General features: G+C 44.3%; 1 protein-coding gene across 2 annotated transcripts in view; it reads right to left on the reverse strand.

The window, feature by feature from the left end:
- Positions 1 to 22450, reverse strand: part of Thsd4 (thrombospondin type 1 domain containing 4) — a 552037-nt gene that overhangs the window by 63633 nt on the left and 465954 nt on the right. For both annotated transcript variants that reach the window (XM_085844687.1, XM_021172602.3), the window contains one exon: positions 20151 to 20355. In XM_085844687.1, the coding sequence (XP_085700813.1) occupies positions 20151 to 20355 (205 nt within the window). The remainder of the gene's footprint in view (positions 1 to 20150; positions 20356 to 22450) is intronic.

The following is a 22450-nucleotide window of genomic DNA, read 5'->3' on the forward strand; positions in this document are numbered from 1 at the left end:
TTTGCATGCTCAGGCAGAGTATGCTACTGACACACTTCATGAGGACGATCAATGTTACCCTACTTTTCCCCTAAACTGTATTTTACAACATTTAAAATATTTACATCGTGCTAGGCAAAATCTATAGCAAACTGTAACAATTTGCACCATCCTGGTCATGAGTGAGGCTACATACTTTCTCATATGTTTACATGGCTGACATTTTCCCAGTGGGATGAGGTGTTCCTATCATTTGCCTCATTTACAATCTGTTCTTTCCTTTTCCCTTGGGGTATTGCAAGGACTAGTTTTAAGTATGAGAGATATTAGCCATTAGTTATCCTCTTGTTTACTCTGCATTCTTAAGTAGTTCCCAGTCTATTATTTATATTTAACAGAGCCTTTTGACACAGAGAAGCCTCCAGTTAACAAAATATTTTCATTGGGGCTGGAGAGATGGTTCAGTAGTTAAGAGCATTGGCCACTCTTTCAGAGGAGCCAGGTTCCATTCCCAGCACCCACATGGTAGCTCACAACCATCTGTAACTCCAGTTCCAGAGAATCTGTTGTATTCTTCTGACTGTCTTGGTGCCAGGCACACATGTGGTGCACATATGTACATGCAGGAAACATTCATATACACAAGATAAATAAATCTAAAACTATTTCATGACACTCATTTATTTGCATACATGCATGTGTGTCAGCACGCAGGTGGAGGAGGTCAGAGGATGGATGACCTTTGGGAATCAGTTCTTCCTTCCCACTATGTGGGTGCTGGGGATTGATCTCAGGTTACGAGGCTTGGTGGGAAGCACTTTTATCTTCTGAGTCAGCTCACCGGCCCCAATTTTAAAAATTAAACCAGATTTATAAACCTTTAAAATGCTCATAGATCCTGAAATGATTTAGGATCTTGCTAAGAAGTTCTTGTCATGTGATTTGAAAGTGATTTCCTTGGATATTATTTTTTTCCCCTTGGGTATTTCTATAGAACTTGTCTTTATTTTCTTGTGGTATATTTATAGTTTTCATCCTGGATTATATTATGAATGGGGATCAAACTTAGTTTTTTTTCTATGTTGATAACTAATGTTGGTTATTGAGTGATCTAATCTGTGTTCTCAATTATCAATTCACACTTGGCCATGAACTATGCACACAGGGCTCTGCATTCAGACTCGTTCATTTCATTGAGTTTTCTGTGACTCATACTATTCTCTGAGCTTATACCATTTGATATCTTACATGACATTTTGCTTCTGTCTTTATTCAAAAATGTCTGGTAAACACTTGCTCTTCTAGACTTTAATGTAAAGTTTAACCTCAATTTCAAATATATAATACAATATTGTTAACTATAATACCTGTACTGGCTGGTTTTGTGTCAACATGACACAGGCCTGAGTTATCACAGAGAAAGGAGCTTCAGTTGAGGAAATGCCTCCATGAGATCTGGCTGTAAGGCATTTTCTCAATTAGTGATCAAAGGAGGAGGATCCCCTGTGGGTGGGACCATCTCTGGGCTGGTAGTCTTGGATTCTCTAAGAAAGCAAGCTGAGCAAGCCAGGGGAAGCAAGCCAGTAAGAAACATCCCTCCATGGCCTCTGCATCAGCTCCTGCTTCCTGACCTGCTTGAGTTCCAGTCCTGACTTCCTTTGGTGATCAACAGCAACGTGGAAGTGTAAACTGAATAAACCCTTTCCTCCCCTGTAGCCTCCATCAGCATTGAAGCAGGCTGATCCAGACTTTGACCTTGCTGCCACTAAGAAGGAGATTACCTAGGGTAGAGCCTTCTGACCTTGATGGCTCTATTTGATCTTTTCCAAGACTATGTTTCCTGCAGAAAGGTCCTTGAGACATTCTGGAGACACACCCTGTAATCACCTATGAGCTGGCTCCAGGCACCAAGAATGGGCTGCCGGGGGATGGGCCTACCCTCTTTATAAGCACAAACTCTCAGTAAACTTCAGGGGCCTTGAACAGAAACATGTCTTGGCCTCCATTATTTCTCTCACTGTCTCCTTCCATACAGCTCTGGCCTCCCACTCAGGAACCCAGCTAGTGTGGCCGCAGGTGGCTACAGGCAGCTTACACTTCCCAACTTGCTTCTTGGACATGATGATAGAAACCCTGACTAATACGATACCTATGCTGACCTACCTTTAATAGTTGAATCTTTGAACCCTTTGATTATTTCTGTTTATTCTCTGCCCCCCATGCCCTAGTAACTATCACTGTGCTTTCTGGTTTCAGTTAACTATTTTAGCCAGTCATCTAAGTTGTGCCCTGTAGAGTCTGCTCTTCTATGTCTGGCTAAGAGGTGCCCTGTAGCATCTGCTGTTCTATGTCTGTCTTTCACATAGGACATCACATATTCTAGGCTCATTTAAGTTGCCATAAATGTCAGGATTTCTTTTTTTTCTAAGGGTGAATAACATTCAATTGTATGGGCATACCACAATCTCTTTACCTATCCATGGACTTTTAGGTTGCTTCTACATTTCAGCTATTACAAATAATGTTGTGAAAATATAGGAATATAGACATCCACTTGATGTTTTGATATAGCTATATTTAATTAACTATTAATATTAATCTTTAATAGTGACATATTATATTAATAGATAATATTATATATGGGTCATATAGTATTTTTGTTCTTAATTTTTAAAGAACCCCCATACTGTGTTCCATAATGGCTCCAACAATTTAAGTTTATGTGTAGGGTACCTAGAGGCCCCTTTTTCTCCAGATGATATTCACACTTACTTTTAATTTTTTGATCGTGCACCTTCTAACAGGTATGAGGTAGTGGCTCACTGTATTTTTGATTGCACTTCCCTAAGGGCTGATAGTGCTAGGTAACTTTGAATGTGTCTTTCTCATTGGGAGACACAGATGTTCAGGTCCGTTTGTAACTGGCAGAGACAATTCTCCCTTCCTCAGTGAGCCTGGGGTCCATAATACTCTTGGCACAGCTTTAGCACTGTCCTTCATGGTTAATCTGAGCTCCATTAGTTTGACAGCGACTAACACTTACAGAATGCTCTGTGCCCATTTACACTGGACGGATTGCATGGTTGGTTTCCCTCACTCTCTCTGTGTCACCTTTGGGACTTTGTTGACCCTTCACAATCCAGTTCAGAGGCCAATTCTTGGAGCCCTGGCAGAAGGTTGGTGGTGAATGTCACATTATGGTAGCTAGCATTGCTGTGTTCTAGTATGTTCTGCTTTCAACCGGCTCCTTCCTAGCTTTGCATTCCATGCATGTCCCTCAGTGTTCATGCTGCTGTCCCCACCCCCCCTTCCCACTCTGTCACCTCGTGTTCATAGCACAGCTCCCCTGCATCATTCGTCACTTCCTGACTTGTTTCTTTTTCTTAGCTCTCTAGTGTAATTTTTCTTTAGGGTATCTTCTCTGGTACATCATCCAACATGTTTCCCAGTCCCAGTTAGTGACTCGCATCACGTGACCTTGACAGTATCTATCTGATTGGCCCTCTTTTGTTCTCCCACGCTGCCTTCAGGACATGGATGGGAAGCCTCCCTTCTTTCCCTTTTTTCTCTCCCAGAGCTGTGCAGTTTACCGGCTCCCTTTAAAGCTTTGCCTGTGCCTCTCCCATGGCCAAGTGCTCCCATGCTACATAATGTAACTGGCTTTTTCAGGCCTAGGCATCTGGAAGCAGTTTCAGACTTTAGATCACACTGGCTCCCTTCTCTCTTCCCTAAGGACAGATGGTCTCTGCTTACTACAAAGTCCTATGGCAGGGCTGGCAGAAGCTCGAGTTCTCTTTCCCTGGGACATGGTGTTCTTTGTTCCGTTGTGTTGACACTCTCTGTCCTCAAGGTCGGTTGATGAGATGACTTTGGTATCATTTCATTTCTCCTTCTATGTGCATGTGTTAGGTGTACATACGTGTTTGGGTGACTGAGTATGTGTGCATGCCCCTGCAAGTGTCTGTTGCATGTGGAGGCCAAAGGTTGATCTCAATAATGATTGCTTTTCACTTTATTTTTGAGCCAGAATTTTACACTCAACACAGAGCTCATCAATTCATCTAGACTGGTGGGCCAATGAGTATTTGGGGTCCCTGGGGGTGTCTGCCTCATTCCCAGGGGTGAGGTTACAGAGATGTACTGCTGCCCCAGGGTTGGGGTTACAGAGGGGCACTGCAGGGGGATTGTGGGGGAAGAGGAGTGGAGGGAGGTGGGGTTACAGGGGAGCACTTCCCTAGGGGTGGGGTAACAGAGGTGCACTGCCCTGGGGGTGGGGTTACAGAGAGCACTGCTGTCCTAGGCTTCAGGTGAAGGCTGGAATTCTGAGCTCAGGCCCTCACGCTTACACAGCCCATGTTTTACTGACTCTTCTTGATGAACATGGAGGGAAATTGGGAGACTGGTACCCAGTTGCCATCCTTACTCTCAGTCACTTATAAGTCTTTCCTTTTCTTCTTTTAGATGAAAGTAATTTCACATGAACAGAGCTTTGAAATGTGCTGAGAACTTTACAGGACACTCAGAAAACTAGCTGACAATTCCTAAGGATTTACAATGTCCCAGGTAAGCTGTGGGTGCTTCAACTGTATTTCCTCATTGATGATCATGACTATTTTCTCAGGAAGATACCTCTGGCATTCACGTCTTACAGGGGAGCGATTTCCCCAGCATGTGCACAGTCTCACATTTCAGCCTCTGGATCAGCATTGTGCACTGCACTGTACAGATGAGGAAGGGTTCAGAGAGGCGAAGTAACTTGTCTAAGGCCACAGAGCTTGACTCTGGCTCCAGATTAGGCTCCCTGGTGCAAGGAGGGGAAGTAGCATCTGCTTGGGTGGATGCAGGAGCTTGTGATGCTAAGCACTGTAGAAGACAGGGCCCCTTCTTACCTGCCTCTGCTATCTTCACCACCTCTCCTTCACCTAGCATCCAGGGCAACAGGAGGGATGTTAGCATCTAGGCCAATCTTGAGCCTTCCTTCTCCCTGTGTGGTGGTCAGGGCAGAGGATGCCAGGAACTCCTACTGTGGCTGTTTGGCTTCTTGGGGACAAGGAGCATTTCATGGTCAGGCAGGCAGGCCTCTCTCTAGGAACTGAGGGTGAACTCTGAGGTTGAGTAAGGAGGAGCTACAGTTTGCCAAGACCTTTGTGGAGCTTGGCCAACTCCCATGGGATCTGTGTCTCACCCACGGGACCAAGCCTGAATTGAAAGAGCCTCTAATCTCATTCCCCATTCACAGGGACTAGATTTCAGAGGACCTGCAGGAGAGCACCACGAACCTAGGAAGATGGATGCACCATAGGGAGCACTGCTATCAAAGACCCCAAGTCAACCAACACCAGTGTTACACAGAAACAAAGATGGTGTGACAAAGACCTGCAGGTTGGGAGGAATTAAAAAGACCTAGTTAAAGATGAGCAGGAATAAACAAAGTATAAGGAAATGGGAGGAAGTGGCTCTTAGCACACAGGAGCTGTGAGATGGCCCATATACTTTGCCATTCGTGGTCCTGTAGGGTCTATACTGGTGGTGTCCAGTGCTATGAGGCCGTGGACTGCCACAGAACTGTCTCAGCTCCTGACAAAGCTATGTGCAGTTACAACAGTGTCCTTGATGCTTGCATTTGGGATATGATAATTGCCAGATATTTCTCTTTTAATGTTTCTTTTTTTTTTTAAATTGGGAGTACATGTTTTTCACTGTTAGAAACTGAAATAATTACTCATAGTATTATTTCTCATAACTGCATTTGAATACATGATTATTTCAATAAAATTTTCAATTAAACTGTAGAGAGGAGGAGAGAAAGAAGTTGCCAGGCAACATTATGAACAAATGGAAGCAAATGTTTAATTCTTGGAAAGCTTAATGAATCACTGCTAGGAGAAAATATCATGACCCCGAACCATGAGGGAACACGCCAGGTCTTCATTAAGAGTTGGCAGAGGCTGTAGGTCTTGGAGACAACTGATGAAAAGCTAAGCAGATCCAAATCTATAGTTTAGGGTAAAACAGATCAGAAAGGAAAAGGCTGAAAGGGTAGGAGCCCAAACATCCAGGATGAGAACTGGCCACGACATCACAAGGACACTCAGCTGTTGGTGGCTTTCCCAGCAGAGCATCTCGCCATGAGTGCCTCTCATGTGGTTCACACGCCAGGGTTGAGCCTCATCTGGAGGGGGATCTCTCTGATCACACTTATGTGGAGACCCACTCAGACACTGGCTTCTCACATTATTTTTTCTTCCAGTTCAGGGTTTCATATGTATGAGTGTTTTCCCTGCATGTATGTACGTATACTATGTATTTTTCAGTGCCCTGAGAGGTCAGAAGGGGGCATCAGGTCTTCTGGAACTGGAGCTAAAGATGGTTGTGATTCACTGTGAGCGGCCTAGGACAAAAACCCTAGTCCTTTACAGGGCAGCAAGTATTCTTGGTCACTGAATCATCTCCCCAGCTGCTCAGGATTAAAGAAACAGAGTTAGCTCTTTAAAAGTGTGTTTGTGTTCATGTGGGTATGTATGTGTGAGCACCTGTGTGCACATGAAGGCCAGAAGAAAGTATCATATCCATTAACACTTGAGTTACAGGCATTTGAGTGATGCCACCTGGCTTGTTATGCAGGTCTGGGATCTGAACTCCGATCCTCACGAGTGTACAGTAGGCACTGGTCACCACTGAGACATCTCTCTAGCCCTCTACTGTGGAGCTTTGCTGCCAGGGGATCTATGGAAATATTTTCTGAGATGTGGCCCTCCTTGTACCACCCAGGAGTGTTTTCTGCTGAGAGAATTCTCCCCACATCAGTAGCACAGAGCACTGGCACCTACTAGGAAGCATTCCTGATTTTCTTACCACATCCACCAGATTTCTCTCTCTTCTTCTACATCCTGAAATTAATAGTGAGTTAGTATCAGAGCTTATCTAGTCTCCAAATTTATTCCAGAATCACAGCAAGAAATCTGAGATGTTCACTTCTCATTCCAGAAGAAACCAGGACCTCATGTGCATTATTGGTTTAGAAATGACTCCTTAAGTGATCATTCCTTCCACAATTGCAAGTTCTATGGAATGACAACTCCAGGATGGTAACTTATAAACAGAGTTTAGCTATATAGAAGGTAATTCTAGGCAGTGCATGTCTGACTGCTTTTACTGTGACATGAGAACACGTACAGAGCAGGGTTTTTTTTCCTGCCAAGACTAGAGACAGCAATGCAGCCAGCCAACATCTACATCAGTGTCACCCACATCTTCCAGCTTGCTGTTGCTGCTTCCCTGAAAATGTCTTGAGATATCAGAGCTATCCTTACACTCAGATATCTCCTGGTTACCTCCTCTCCTCCCACAGCACAGAGAGGAGATGGAAGGTTGACCAGTTGGAGCATTAGATTTTGATGGCTGAATGGAGTTCATCATGACTGAGTCTTGACCTTCAGCTCCCTGTATACTGAAGAGCAGAATTTTGAACTCTAGTGAATAAAAAGAGATTCACAGGAAACTTTGCCCTGCCATAAAACCCAGCCTTTCTCTAGGAAATCACCTTGGCTTTCAACAGCAGAAGTGTAGACTGGGATAAAGCATTTTGAAGAATGGCTTGGAATGTGTCATCTCTGCAGTCTTAGCGATGCACAGCTATCAATTCTGCTGAGAATAATGGGCATACTAAAATTAGACTCATGATCATTTTTATGTGCACATCCAGTGTGGTTCATCTATCAGTTTGTGCCTGGGTATCTGGAACACTCATCTGCACCCATTAATGTCCTGCTCTTCTGTTACTCTGAAAGTAATCATGTGGGAGAGGTCCGGGGGAGGCCCTGGCCACTTACATTGAGAACATGTGTGTTACTCTCGGAAACATCCTAGCTGGAAATTTGCCCCACTGCAGCCCACCCTGTTACAATGTTGTTCTGTGATTAGAGGCTCCTGACTTCTGTGTTGTTTTTTCTCCCCTGGGGATAGATTATGCAAAAGCTTCATGTGTTCACTGTGTCTAGTCACCAGGCGCTTACCTGAGCCTACTAACAACCATGTCATTAGGGATCGTCAGAGCGAGTCTTTCTAGGGTTAGGTTGGGAAGAAACTGTCAATCTTCCATTAAAAACAAACTCTTCTCTGAGAAGCAGAGAAGAGGGGCATCTCACCTCATCATCAGTAAAAGCAGCTATGTGCTGAGAATCAACTGCACACACTACCTCAATAGCACCATCTCACAGACCTTAAACCATCCATAATCCCACTGGGCATGTGAAGGAGATGAGCCTGGTAGCGTTCAAAGAACAATGCCTAAGAGCTGCAGGTACTAAGCAGAAGTTACAGAGTTCAAAGCCTACCCCCAGGTCCCTGTATCTTCAATGAATGAGCTTCCCTCTGGAAGCTCAGAGCTGCCCAGTGCCTTAAGGAGCTAGCTAGTAGCTTCCCTACCAGGGTGGCAACACCAGATCTGAAATCCAGATAAAGAAAACTTGTCTATTTAACACTCAGTCAGGAGGAGGAACACTGAGGAGTTTGGTGGGTGGGTGTAGGTGGAGTTTCAAGGTATGGCGCTCCTGATGCTCGCCTACCAGGTGAAGATGAGCAGAAGACGAGGGGCAGGAAGATGCCTTTGCTGTCTAGAGGGACTGGCATACGCTTCTGGGACAACTGTCAGAATTGGGAATGAAATGTCAGCATGAACGACACAAGATGAAATAAAACAGGAAGAGTGGAGAAAACCTGGCAGGGCAATCACTCCAAGATGCTAACATTCCATTCCTCAAAGTAGCCTTTAAAAAAAATTATAGGCAGGCACAAAAAAGAAAAAAAAATATTAAACAGGTAATTTAACAGAAGAGTGCTATTTTTAATTACGAAGGTTTTAATTTCCCTTTTCTCCTCACTTCGTTATTTCTGCTAATAAGCTTGTCATCTGGGCTGGGACCGGTTATAAGGGTCTGGGGAAATGGTTTTATTGTCTGGAATGACAGTTTTACATGTTAACATTTTACCTTTCAGTTTTATGAATCAAATGTAAGGGTGGAGTCTCTTTAAAACTTAGGATGCAGTTCAGAACATTACCTCAGGATGACTTCATTTGAGCATGCAGATACACCCATCCTTAGGGTAAAGTCTGGGTCCCTGTGGTGACTACACAAAGGCTTAAAGGCAGAAAGGAACTCGTGAGAACTGGCAGGGAGCTAAGGGAAGCATTCTGGATAGGGTTTCAGACAGAAGACTGAATTATAAAGGTCTCCTACCAGCCAGTAAATTAGAACCACACACTAACTCTCTACTGTATACAGAACATCCAGTTGGGACCTGTGGGGGAAAATCAAATCTGTGCTCATAGGAGCTGTTTAAAAGGCAACATAGAAGCAGTTACAATGTAGAATATGTACGAACCTGTGTGAACAGAACAAGTGTAACTAAAACAGAAGCCTTTAGCTGTGGCTTGGAACAGACTGGGCTCATAGCAGATTCAGTAAATATTCCGGATGAAAGGATAAGAGAATCGATGAGAGAATAGGTAGACGGTGCACACAGTACAATCATCATTTGTGGCTTACAAATATTTGTGTTAAAATACATTTGGGCACTACAGATGAATTTCTGGGATGCTAGCTTTTAAGCTTCATTTGTGAAATTAGTCATTTATTTATTGTGTGTGTATGTGCGTGTGCGCACAGTGAATGTATATGTGAATGCATGTGTGTGTGGTGTGTGAATGTACATGTGTGTGCGTGTGCATGTACATATGCATGTATGTGTGTAAGCCAGAAGTTGATGTCAGGTGTCTTTGTCTATTTTTGATACAGGGTCTCTCATGGAACCTGCAGCCTGCTGACGAGCAAGCTTCTGGAATCCTCCTCTCTGCCTCCCAGAATGGTTTTTTCCATGTGTGTGCTAGCGATGTGTACTGAGGCCTCGTGCTGGCACAGAAGCACATCACTCACCGAGCCACCCTTCTAGCCCCTGAGCTTAGCCTTTTAAGTGGTAGTTCATATTCTACTTTTGTTTTATGTTTTTGAGTATTTTTCCTGAATGTATATATATGCACCATGTGTGCACAGTGCCTGTGGAGGCTAGGTGAGGGTGTTGAATCCTCTGGAATTAGAGTTATAGTGTGGTTGTGAACTCCCATGTATATGCTGGGAGCCAAACCAGGTCCCCTGCAAGAGAAAGTGCTCTTAACCACTGAGAGAGAGAACAGGAAGTTGGGTGAGGCTATAAATCCTGAGAGCCCACATCCAGCAATGCATTTTTCCCCCAGCAAGGCTGCATCTCCTAAAGGCTCCATAACCTTTCCACACTCATACAGCGAGACTCTATCTCAAAAACCAAGTTACCAAATGCATAGGAGATGGAGGAGAAAATGTGAGAGACTAAGAGCTACAGAGAAGTTCTAGAAGTTCTCCAAGTAATTTATTGTTTTTTAAAAAATGTAGGAGTGCTCACTATATGCTTCTAAGAGGACAGATGGGATATCTGATGCCCTGGACTGGAGTTACAGACAGTTGTGAACTGCCATGTGGATGCTGGGAATTGAACCTGAGTCCTCTGGAAGAGCAGCTGCTGAGCCATCTCTCCAATCCCCCTAAGGTAATATGTTAATAAAGTGTTCTAGAAAAGCTGAGGAGAAAGCTCGGTCAGTCACGTGCTTGCTGTGTAAACCTGAGGACCTGAGTTTGGTCCTGAGCACCCACAAGAGAAAGAGGCAGAGCTGCAAACGTCTGTAATGGTGACCTGAGGGACAGTTAGTGTATATGAACGAGGAGACCCAGGTTCAGTGAGTGACACTATCTCAAACCTGATCAAGTATTTAGAAAATAAAGAAAACACCTACTACAGGCCTATGGTGGCCCATCCCCCCACACATACAAACATGACACAGACAGGACGCACACCAACACCAACCACCATTGGCTGGGAAGGTGGACTGATGGTTAAAGTGTTGGCTGCATAATTATGAAGACTGGAATTCTGACTCTAGAGCCTGTGAAAGCCAGATGATTAGATCATTCCATCTTAATAATAAAACTTTATCTTCATAGTTAGCATTGGTCTGGAACTCTTGGACCAATTCTAGAAATAGCCAGCATGGGATTCTTTTCAGGCTTGTTAAAAATAGAGGAATCCAATTTAAAGCACAGATTTAGGCTAGGGTGGGGCCATGCTGCCTGCTGCTAGGATCATGCCTTTCCCAGGGTGAGAATCTCCCTCAATGCTCACTGACATTGGCTCAGAGCACACCACCAAGCAATGAGCGATGGGACGAGGTTCCAGTGTGCTGCTTCAGAGACAAGCAAGGAACTCAGCCACTCCCAAACACAACTCAGACCTCCCTGGTGTATTATCCACCCAGATCCCGAAATGCCCTATCTATGTCTCCTTAGCTTTTGCTCCTTCTCAAGATGTCAAGTGCAGCTCAGCCTGTCACTACCCTGCAGGAGTTACTTTGTGTCATGCTGTGTTACTTTCTTCTTCAGTAAGATACTTAACCTACATCCACATATTACAATTTTAAGGCCACAAACAGTACTTATTGAAGGGCAAATTTATTACTTGGATTCATTAAGTCCATGCATGCATCTGTATCTTTGTTTGCTAGTCAGATGTCTCCTTCCCCAGACTCTTGTTATGGACCTGGTTTTCCTGCAGTAATAACTGTCTGTTATCCTTTCCTTCTGACATGGCTAACATTGCCCTCAGAGGTTGGGCATGATCCCGTCATACCCAGCTCTAGTCACCATCACCAGTGACTTGACACTGAGCAAAGACTTGACCCACACAATGTAATGTGGGATGAAGGTCTTCTGCAGTCTGGAGCCTGGTTGTTTCCTATGATTGTAGCCTCAGAGGTTATTGTTATGCCCATCTGGCGAGAACCACTCCTATCACACGCTCATTCATATGTCTCCTCTGTGCTGCAGCCCACGCTGCACTTGAGGCAGAAATGCTCTTTCCCCTACTTCTACCAAAGCCCTCTTGTTCTGTAAGGTGGGCTGGGAACTACAGCATGGCCACAAAATGCAGCAGTGGCTTTTTCATAGATGGAGTTCCCCAGTGCTCACCAATGCTCATCTATTCGCATCTTGTCTCCCATCCAAGTACTAACCGGGCTCGGCCCTGCTTAACTGCCAAAATCAGAGAAGCTCAGGGAGGTATGGATGTGGACTATTCTCCCATATCTGCTTCCTCACGATGTGGTAGGGTGGTTATGGTAGAGACTTGCGGTCCTGAAAAGATTCAGACATCTACTCTGGAATTCTAAAACCAAACCAAATCAAACCAAACCAAACCAAACCAAACCAAAAACCTAAGTGAGGATGCCAACCCTCTCTCAAAGCCTCGTTCAGAGACTCATGGTGCCACCTCAGAGAGCCTCGTTGAGTACAAAGGTGGAGAAATGACTTCTTAGTCCTTACAGGAGTCCCAAGCAGACTGTAAATGCATTGCAAGGCAGGGGCCTTGTATTGCTGTCCTCGCTGTAATATGCTGTACTTGGCAAGTGCTTATATGTATCTGTTGGAACGCTTTCTTCAGGTCAATGTTTGTTTTGCACAGGTATCAAATCAGATAAGCAGCAGGCTTTTACTTAAACGAGAGCAGTTTCTGATTCAGATGGCCTGAGCACTAGATGATAAGAAGGGAACATAAAGTCTGGACATGGAGGCACATTTTTGTTCCCCATGCTTAACAAATGTTGGAGCGACTCAGGTCATGAGAGGAGTTGATGGGGTAGGGCTAGGATGTCAGCATGAGAGCTGCAGATGTTAAAATAGTGGGAAAAAGATAATACAGGCAGGCTTCAGTTAGAAAGAGAAGTGGTGAGGCCAGAGGGATGCTCAGGGGTTAACAGTGTGTATTGTCCTTGCAGAGGACCAGGGCTTGGTTCCCAGCACCCATTTTACGGAGCTGACAACCACTTGGAACTCTAGCTCTAGGGGATCTGATGCCCTCTTCAGGCCTCTTCAGGTACTGCACTCACAGGCATGCCTCCTCACATACACATAATTAAAAATCAGAATAAAATCTTTTTAAGAAGAAAGAAAATAATCATCCAAGTTGACTAAAGATCTAGAAGAGCAGAATCCACGAGTGCTCTGGTGAAGGAGGAAGGGTAAAGTACCCTGACCTCTGGTGGAAAGGCAAGACCTGGAGAAAGAGGGGTGGGATCTAAGGGCAGATCTCCTGTTTTTGAAGTTCTGACTCTCAGAGAAGGCGAGGGAGGGCCAGCTGAGAGCAGTGGTCTTGGACAGGTAGCCAGCTGTCTGCAGCTGGAATAGGACAATGTCAGAGTCATCTTCCTCAGGTGTCACTTCTTTTTCATGAAGTCAGCCATGTTTAATGCATGCTGTTACATGTCAGCTATCTCCGTGATTTACATCCACAGAAGGGCAGGGTGTGGTTCAGAGAGAATGCTGAAGTGTATTTATAAGTCAGCTTTGGATGGATTTTAGACTTGATGTTATCTGCCCTGTACTGACTCAGGGATAGGGATCCTGATCTATTCTGTGTCCAGGTAGGAGTATCCTAGAGTGTGATTGGCAGCCCTGAAAGATGCTATCTAAAGGAATGTGGGTGGGGCAGAGGTGGGGGCTGGGGAGATGTTCTTCCTACAAGAATGAAGGTGTCAAATCACTTCTATAACAAACCCAAGACCAGGCTGGTTGTAGTGGTACATGCCTTTAACCCCAACACTTAGGAGGCAGAGGTGGGTAGATCTCTGTGAATTCAAGACCATCTGTGTCTACATAACGAGTTCTAGGCAAGTCAGGGCTACACAGAGAGACCCTGTCTCAAAAACCAAAACCCAAACCACCCAAGCGAACAGAAACCCAAGTTCTAGTTCAGGGGTTGCTTTCTTAATCCACAGAGAATGCCCCCAGTAGGAATCAAAAAGCAGGAGTTGACATTTAGCATATTTCTGAGACAGACAATACAATTAAAGGCAAAACCCAAGTCATTATTGAACTCTTTCTCATAGGACCAACAAGCCAACGTTTCCAAGGGTAGAGGTGTGAACGCCTAAGGATGGGGGCCAAGGTTCATTTTGTTCCAGCAGATCCAGAAGCTTGTCAAGCCGAGGGACTGTGAAAGAAAAAAAGCAAGCAGATGTAGGGACATACGGGTTCTCCTAAGTCAAAGGGAGGGGCACTGCCAGACTCCAGGTGGGAGTAAACATAAAGATAAACAAAATCTCAAAAAGCTGTAAAAAGAACCCAGCAAAATGTATAGCTGAAACAGATGTAGGAAGCAAACAGGTTCCACACGCACTTGCATATCTAGGCAGTGACCCAGAGGAAAGAAAGGTGTCACAGATCAACCAAAACTATAACATACTTAAAGATACACCCGATAAAGCCGACAGAGTTAACACAAAGAAACCTTATTAAAGCTCAAGACCCAGGGCACACTTTGATGCTCCTGATTCAAAAGACTCAACGTTGTGAAAATGCCCCCTCTCTACCTTGAATTAACTTACTATACGGTTCCTGCAATCAGTTACGATCCCAATGGGTTTTTAAATAGATTTTGAAAATCTGACTTTAAAGTACTTTTAGAAGAACAGATGCATAAAAACACCCAAGAATATTTAGGGCAGAACCAAAGACCAGGTGAGGAGTTAGGGGAGGGGAAGACTATGGCTCTAAAGTAAAGAAGACTAACCTAATCAATGGATTCGTGCTAAGGTCCACAAGGGTGTCTGTGCAGGTTTGCATGTAATACGCGATAATAGATATTTCAATTTAGTGAGGGAAATTTGATAAATGGTTTGGTGCAAGCTGTCTTATCTGGTAAAAGAAAGTTAAATCCCACTTCACACCACACCCAAAGATCAGTTCCATAGGCAATAAATATTTAAATATAAAACTGGAGCTAGAGAAGTTGTGGCTTATTACTAAGAGTAACTTTTATCACGCTGGTGGTGGGCAGGCCTTCCTGAGTGACACACACACTGTCGAGCGTTCAGGAAGGTGATCAGCAGACCTGACTAAAGCTAAAGATCTGCGCACTCCATAGGACTAAACACAAACCACGGAGCAGAAACACAAGATAAGGACTGAGATTTTCAATAAAGACAGACAGAAAATACCTATTACTAATAACCGTGAAAAACAAAACAAAAAAGCATCATGAGAGCCTCAATTTTAAAACTGTCAAAATTAAAATCCAGCAATTTAAAAAAATTGGCAAATTTATAAGAATATGAAAAATAATTTTTAAAGAATCTGGTGGTTAGAAAATACAAATAAAGGTACCCAGTATTGGAACTGTTAAGTTACAAACACGGTGTCCATATACTTCAAGGCTATTGGTTCAACGTAAGACCGACAATGAGGGGGTCCCGTCCTTCTTGTGTTCTATGTCCTGTATGATGCCACAGTTTTTCTAACATCCACAAAAAGGAAAATCCTTGGGATTAATTGTCATTTATGCATATGACATCATGTTTTTTCCTTTTTGTAAAGATTGACTTTCAAACTATTTTAAATTATGAATGTGTGTGTGTGGGAGGGGTACATACATGTGTGTAGATAAGGTTTCCTGGAGCTGGATTTACAGGCAGCCGTGAGCCATGGAAGCTGGGAACTGAACTTGGGTTCTCTATAAGAACAGGATGTGCTCTTAATTGCTGAACCATCTCTGCTGTCCAAGATGTCACATGGCTTTAAATATCCTAAGCCTTCCCATATGGAAAGTTGCTCATCTAATGAAATCTGCAAATTACAGATGTTCCATGATGGTTCTTAAGATGCTAGTGCTGGCCATTATTATTTAGAAAACATATTCATCTTTATCTTATATGTATGAGTCTTTGCCTACACGAATAAAAGTGCCCTGAGCACATCTAGACCCACAGTGGCCAGTAGAGGGCGCTATATCTCCTAGACTTGGAGTCAGGGACAGCTTGCCCTACCTTGTGGGTGCTACTACTATGTGGGTGCTGGGAACTGGACCCAGGTCCTCTGCAAGAGCAGCAGTTTTTAACCACGGGGGCATCTCTCCAGCCCCAGGTATTATTATTTTAAACTTTCATGAGAACATGTTTCAGGGGAACTGTATTTGTTTTTAAGATCATATAGATCTTCAAGAACTCATTCCAAGTCTACAGTCCATGGAGGCTGTACTTGTTGGCAGGTTGACCACGTCCTGAACAATCAGTCTCTGCCTGCTGCGCTTTTATGTCTGATATCTGAACTGTGGCATAATGACATTAGTAAACTGAACTGACTCAACTGCGCCAAGCTTTGATATTTCAGCTAAAATAATTTTACAACATCTTATTAAGGGAGAAGCGAGTGATACAAATGGCCAGCCGTTTTAATAACATTAGATCTGTTGTTTCTTCTTCAAATAGCAAGCCTGAGAATAAGTCACACACAAAAGGAGAATTCAGAGCTTCACAACAGACAGCGGTTCTAATGTCTTTCCAATTAAAACCTAGCTCTGACGAATAGGCTAAGCTTTGAAGGACACTAACAATTGCTACTATACAATTTTAATAAACATGGTGCCACTCTTGGTGTGTTCTCAGTTTTATAACTGGAAATGAGAAGAACGTGTGTCATTTCTCACGCTATGTGTGCACCATAAGTATTCCAGTTTCCTCATGGTTGCTCGCTGGAGGTGGCCTGCTCCCACAGCTCCATGGGACCAGTCCTCCTACGAGCTATGGAAAGGCAGGGGCCAGCAGGCCAGGAGCCAGCAGGCCAGGCCTTGGTGGCAAAGCTCAGAGTTAGATTTAATGCAGTGATATGACTAATGTACCCGCTAAGGCTTGTTAGTAAACATGCCTCCTTCTTCTATTTAGGCATTTAATTTCTTGGGATTGGATTTACAGACCTTTGTGAGCCACCATGTGGGTGCTAGGAGGCTCTACTGGAGGCTGAAGCAGAAGGCTTTCAAGTCTGAGGTCAATGTGGGTTCTATAATGATATTTATCTCAAAAATTTTGCCATTCAATTCTCATACCCTAATTTTGAAATTGCACCTCTAGTTAGTAACTCTAAATGATTTTTTTTTAAAATGGAATTTTTAAAAAGTTAACTATGGTCTAGAGAGATGACTCAGTGGTTAAGGCACTGGTTGTTAATGGAAATACTGGCAGTGGAGTTTAGAAACCGCAGCTGAGCCTGGGTACTAAAGGTTGTTTGTAGAACTCAGGCAATCTTATGCAAACAGCTTTCAACAGAGGCTCCATAGAGCAGGAATTGACCAATTGAGATGAGTTAGATAAAGAAAGCCTGGTATAAAAAAAAAGACCACCCTACCCACTGCACTGCAAACTGTATGTGACCTGTGTCCCGAGTTTTAAAAGGAGAAGGGAAATCGAGAACATTCCAGGTGACATAAATGCTGTGACTGGAAGCTTGCGCTCCTCGCTCCTGGAGTCTCTGCCTTCAAAGCCTGCTTCTGCTTCTCTCTCCTTGTGGAGGGCATCACATAACGATGTTATGAATGATGTCTTTCTCATGAACACATTGGTTTCTGGGCACAGTGACTTTCTGAGTCGTTCTTCCATTGACTCCTAGTCCCCCTCTGCTCTCTTTTTATCCCTCTTATGGGAAGTGGAGATTTTTATTCTGTAATTTTGGCATATATATATATATATGCATACATGTGTGAGTACATATATGTAAATATCTGTATGCATGTTCACATGTATGGGTTGTGTGCAGATAGACAATAGAGTTAGACATTGGCCATCTCTCTCTGTCGGTCTTCACATCTTATTTACTGAGGCAGGGTCTCTTGTTGAACTTGGAACTTGGAGCTCACTGAGTGGCTAGTCTAGTCAGCTTGCCCCAGGGCCAAGTCTCAGCCTCTTGAATGAGTGCTGGGATTCAGGGTTGGATTACGGAGCTGGGACAACATGCCTACTTGGCATGATCTCCAAGGCTCCATACTTGCTTTATCCACCAAGCCATCTCCCCAGCTGGATTCCATTTCAAGCTTTATATCCTGACTAACTCTGAGACAAAAGGAATAGAGAAGAAACTTGTGAATCACCAATAAATTAAGTGCCGGAGTCCTTCCTGAGGATATCTGTTGAGTCTTATGACAAAGTTCCATACTCTAGATGGAATGAGCCAGGCTCTGGGCTGTTTCTAGTCAGATACCATGCGAATGTTCACTAAGAATATCCATTGTATGTTCAAGGAGCCTGAAACTGATTACAAAATAGGGCCACTGATAGCCAGGGAACATTTACTAAAAACAACATAAAGCTAATAAAAACTGGCATTGTTTGCCAGCTTGCTTAAACACAATCACACTTCAAATAACCCCCTCCCCCCCCAGGAACATTTTCCATTGTAAGCGGCAGGATGTGTGTGGAGATGTGATCTTGTAAAAGCATCAGAGAAAGGCGGAAACACAGAGATCATTATTTGAGATTTAAAATAACACAAACTGCTCGCAGGGAAACTAGGCTTTCTGCCACTTTGGTGGCTCCTAGATGTGCCGGAGAAAATGTAACAGTTTTCTGCTTTAATTGGGTCTGTCTCAGAGACACATCTGCCACCCTTCCTCCTCTAGACAATCAAGCCAAGTGAAGTTGGTTCCGGCTGCGTTTGAATGGGTAGGGAAGGGATGGTTACGAAGTGCTGGGAGATGGCTCAGTCAGGAAAGTGCCTGCTTTGCAAACATGAGGACCTGAATTTGAGTCTTAGGAACCCCCCCCCCCCAATCAAAAGCAGGTGCAAAGGCTCATGCTTGTAGCCCTAGTGCCGAGGACACAGAGACAGGCAGGTCCCTGAGGCTTACTAACAAATCAGTCAGTATCGATTACACTCTGAGCTCAAGAGCAAGGTGGCTACCACCTAAGGAATAATACCTGAGGCTGGCCTCTGGCTTCATAGGTATGTATAACCATGACTCTACAGACACACACACACACAGAGACAAACAGACAGACACACAGACACACCACAGACAGACAGACAGACACAGACAAACAAACAGACACACCACAGACAGACAGACAGACAGACAGACAGACACACACACCACACCACAAAATGAATGGTATTTCAGAAAACCAAGACACTCTGGTGGACACGGACTGCCACATGACCAGGGGTCTAGTGGAAGAAACCTATGGGTATTATCTCACATGAGACTTCCATGCCTAGAGCTATGCACTCCCTTGGTTTGATTCCCAGTTCTGCTGCTTCCTTGCTGTGTGACTTTGGCAAGTTCTATGATCTCTGTATGTCTGTTTTATTTATAAAATGAGCCTGGGAATAGCTTGTAAGTTATAGGCTGTTTAGAGTGCTTCAGGATTTTATACAGGAAAAGCCGTAAATATATTGCCTGGCACATTATTTGTCCTAAACAAGTTCCTGTTTAACAAATAATGAAAAACAAAATGTCTATTTCTGCTATTTCTGCTCATTGAATGTCTTGAAGAAATGATACCTTCAGCCAGACTTGGTGGCTTACGACTAGGATTCCAGCGTGTAGGAGGAAAACCAGACTGGATTATATTATGATTTTCAGGTTAGCCTAGAATACAGATCAAGGCCTTTCTCAAAAAAATAGAAATGGCCCCCCCTATAACTCCTGCTTAACTGGTTGGCACATGCTGATCTGAGGGAGAAACTGGTAAACGCTCACTTTCGTGACTGCTGCACAGTGGAAGGGATCCAAATGACCTAGCTGTCCAGAGGAAAGGCCCGGAAGGCTCTGGCCTGCAGGGATGTGGGTAGTGCTGAGGTGACAGCTGAGGCCTCTGCTGCAGTTCAGAAGACACACAAGGGCCTGCTGCTCCAGGCAGATGGAGCAGAGAGAAGGTGAGGATTGCTTTTGCTCTGGGCCTCCATCCGGGAGGAACCATCAGCTGCCCCTGTCCCCAACCCCCAAGACTAGCAGACCTCCCTGCTTGATAAAGAGCCCCTCCCAGCTCAGAAGAGTCTGTTGCCCATTTCATAACCACATCCTTCTTGAGAGGAGTAGAGCCTGATTTAAATATATAGATCTTAACCCTTTAGTTCTTCCAAGGATTCCCCCCCACTCCACACTTCCCCTTCATTCCAGAGGGCAGGGCAGGAAGAACCTAATGGCACTTCCTGAATGTCCTGGAATGCCTGGCCACACTGTTCACCTCAGCATCTTGCAACAGATTCATCAACTGCACTGACGACAGTCTCTTGTGCCTGTGTGGAGAAGATCAGTGAACTCACCTAAGTAGTTGTTGCTCTTGTGCATCTCTGTAATGTTAATTTTCGTAGCTCCTTGGGGAATCTCTACAACTCGGTGGTAGCCCAGGCTGGTGAGGGCATGCTTGAACACTCCCGACACCACCTGGCAGCCCGTGTTATCACCTCCACACACCCCGCATTTGTCCAAGACTTTGTCAGATCCCAGGAAGTCGTCACAGCCAATGCTCTGCAAAAAGATAGAAAAGGTTTAGTGGCATGGATCAGGAGCATCCGGAAGGAAGGAGTGAGAAGGGTCGGCAGATCTACTGCCTCAAAGTAACCGTCCTCCCTTGCTCCCAAGACTGAGAAAATGGCTCAGGATGGCAAAGAGACGCTTGGTGTACAAGCATGGGGTTTTGAGTTTGGAGCCTAGAGCCCATGTAAAAAAAATCCAAGCATGGCAGTAAATGCTTAGAGTCCCAGCACGGGAAGGCTCCTGAGGTCTCCTAGTCTCTAGGCAACCAGTGAGAAACAGTTCTGTAAGAGACTCAAAGAGTAACATGGAGAGGAAGGGAAGAAAATAGCCCATGTTACCCGCTGATCACCACATGCACATGCAAGTAGTACGCCCATGTACCCATATGCGCATACATATACATTCTTAAAAGTTCATGCATGCCTTCATTGAAGTTATGCACACAGCACCTACTCCCGGCAAGAGCTTTGCATCTCAGCTACTCATAAAATATATCCTCCCAGGGGAGGTTGGGGGCCACACAGTAAACAAGGCAGATCAACTCAATAGTTCATTTGGTCGAGGTAATTGATCAGGAGAAAATGAATAGGAAGGAAGCAGGGTTTGATATTTATATAATTGGGACAGTGGAGTTGTTTTTATATCCCCGGCTCCTACCCTGGACTATAGAGGGACGGGATGCCCCATGCTGGGAATTTCCCAAATCTCTTTGGAACCACAGTAAATACCTCACTTAAAACTGAGGTTTGCCTCCAAGTCTGTTCTACATTGCAGATCCTACCACCATGTGACAAAGTCACCCCACCACTACCACCAAAGTGCCGTTTCCTGGCCCAGTTTCATGGGAAATAATAGCTCAGGTCCCGAGTCTCCACTGGTGACTGTTGTTCTGGAGACCCAAGCACAGGCACATTTGCGTGTTTCTCGTGTTTCTCGGAGGCCCTTCCTCAAGCACAATGCCTAAAGCACCACCAGGCTGCAAGGCAGGCAGGCTTCCAATAACAGGCGTCATCATATGGTCAACCTCAATTGTGGAAACTCTTGTCTAACTTGAATCTCATCCCTCTAATTTCATTATTCAATTTTTTCTTCTTTATTTCCCATCAACTGTCTATGTTTCTATTAGACAAATTTTATTTTGCATTAAAAATAAAGCTTTGGAACAAAACAGAATGATCTTGATTGAAATCTTTCTCCCACTGCCCAAGCTGGCTCCACAGGGCTCATGATCCCACTTCCTGAATTCAAAACTGGAACTTGATGTCTGAGTAGAGAATTCTGTCACATTTCCATGGACAGATGCAAGCAAGCAGAATGTAGTTTGGATGACGAAATGTTGGGATTACAGGATTATTCACTGGGGTCTGGGGTTACAGAAGATGAAATCAGAATGGTATTCTAAAACTTGAGACATATGTTCGCTGACTCACAAGCTTGGTTTGGATTTTGATTCTAATAGCAACCATGAGACTGCATCGTGGGAGTGGAGTGGCCAGCAGACCATTCAAAACTCACTTTTGATTGCCCTAAATAACCGTGGGTCTATCCACGTGGGTCCTACGGGTTGAATCCCGTAGCTGGGGTCAGATCAGAGGGTGTTTACTTTTGCTCCTCGGCTTTGACTGACATTTCTGCAGGCACCGTGTACTCCCCCTTATTGCTTCCATATTCCTGAGCCCACATTAGTCCATCAGTAATCACTGGTCTCTCCACAAATAGCTTCTCTGTAAAACATTATTTCTGACAATAATAGGCCATCACCTCAACATGCTCACCCATATGCCATTAGCCTTTCAAAATGCCATGTTTGCTATGTCTTTCTTTCCCTTTAAAGGGAAGTGGTCCCCCAACCCCAAACATTTTAGCAGGAAAGCCATAAAAACGATAGCCACACCCTCTCTGTCTTACATTCTCCCTTGAGACAAGAAATGCTACCACCACCAGATCAGGGGTTCTAGATGATAGAAACCCTGGGGATGGAAAGACGGCCCATTGGTTAAGAGCACTGGCTGCTCTTGAAGAGATGTAGAGAGAAACTCTTGTTCAATGTATGAAAGCATCCCCTGTTAATAATAATGTTGGTCTA

The sequence above is a fragment of the Mus caroli genome, unplaced genomic scaffold, assembly GCF_978045245.1.
Source record: "Mus caroli unplaced genomic scaffold, Mus_caroli_1 scaffold_11, whole genome shotgun sequence".
Lineage (NCBI taxonomy): Eukaryota > Metazoa > Chordata > Mammalia > Rodentia > Muridae > Mus > Mus caroli.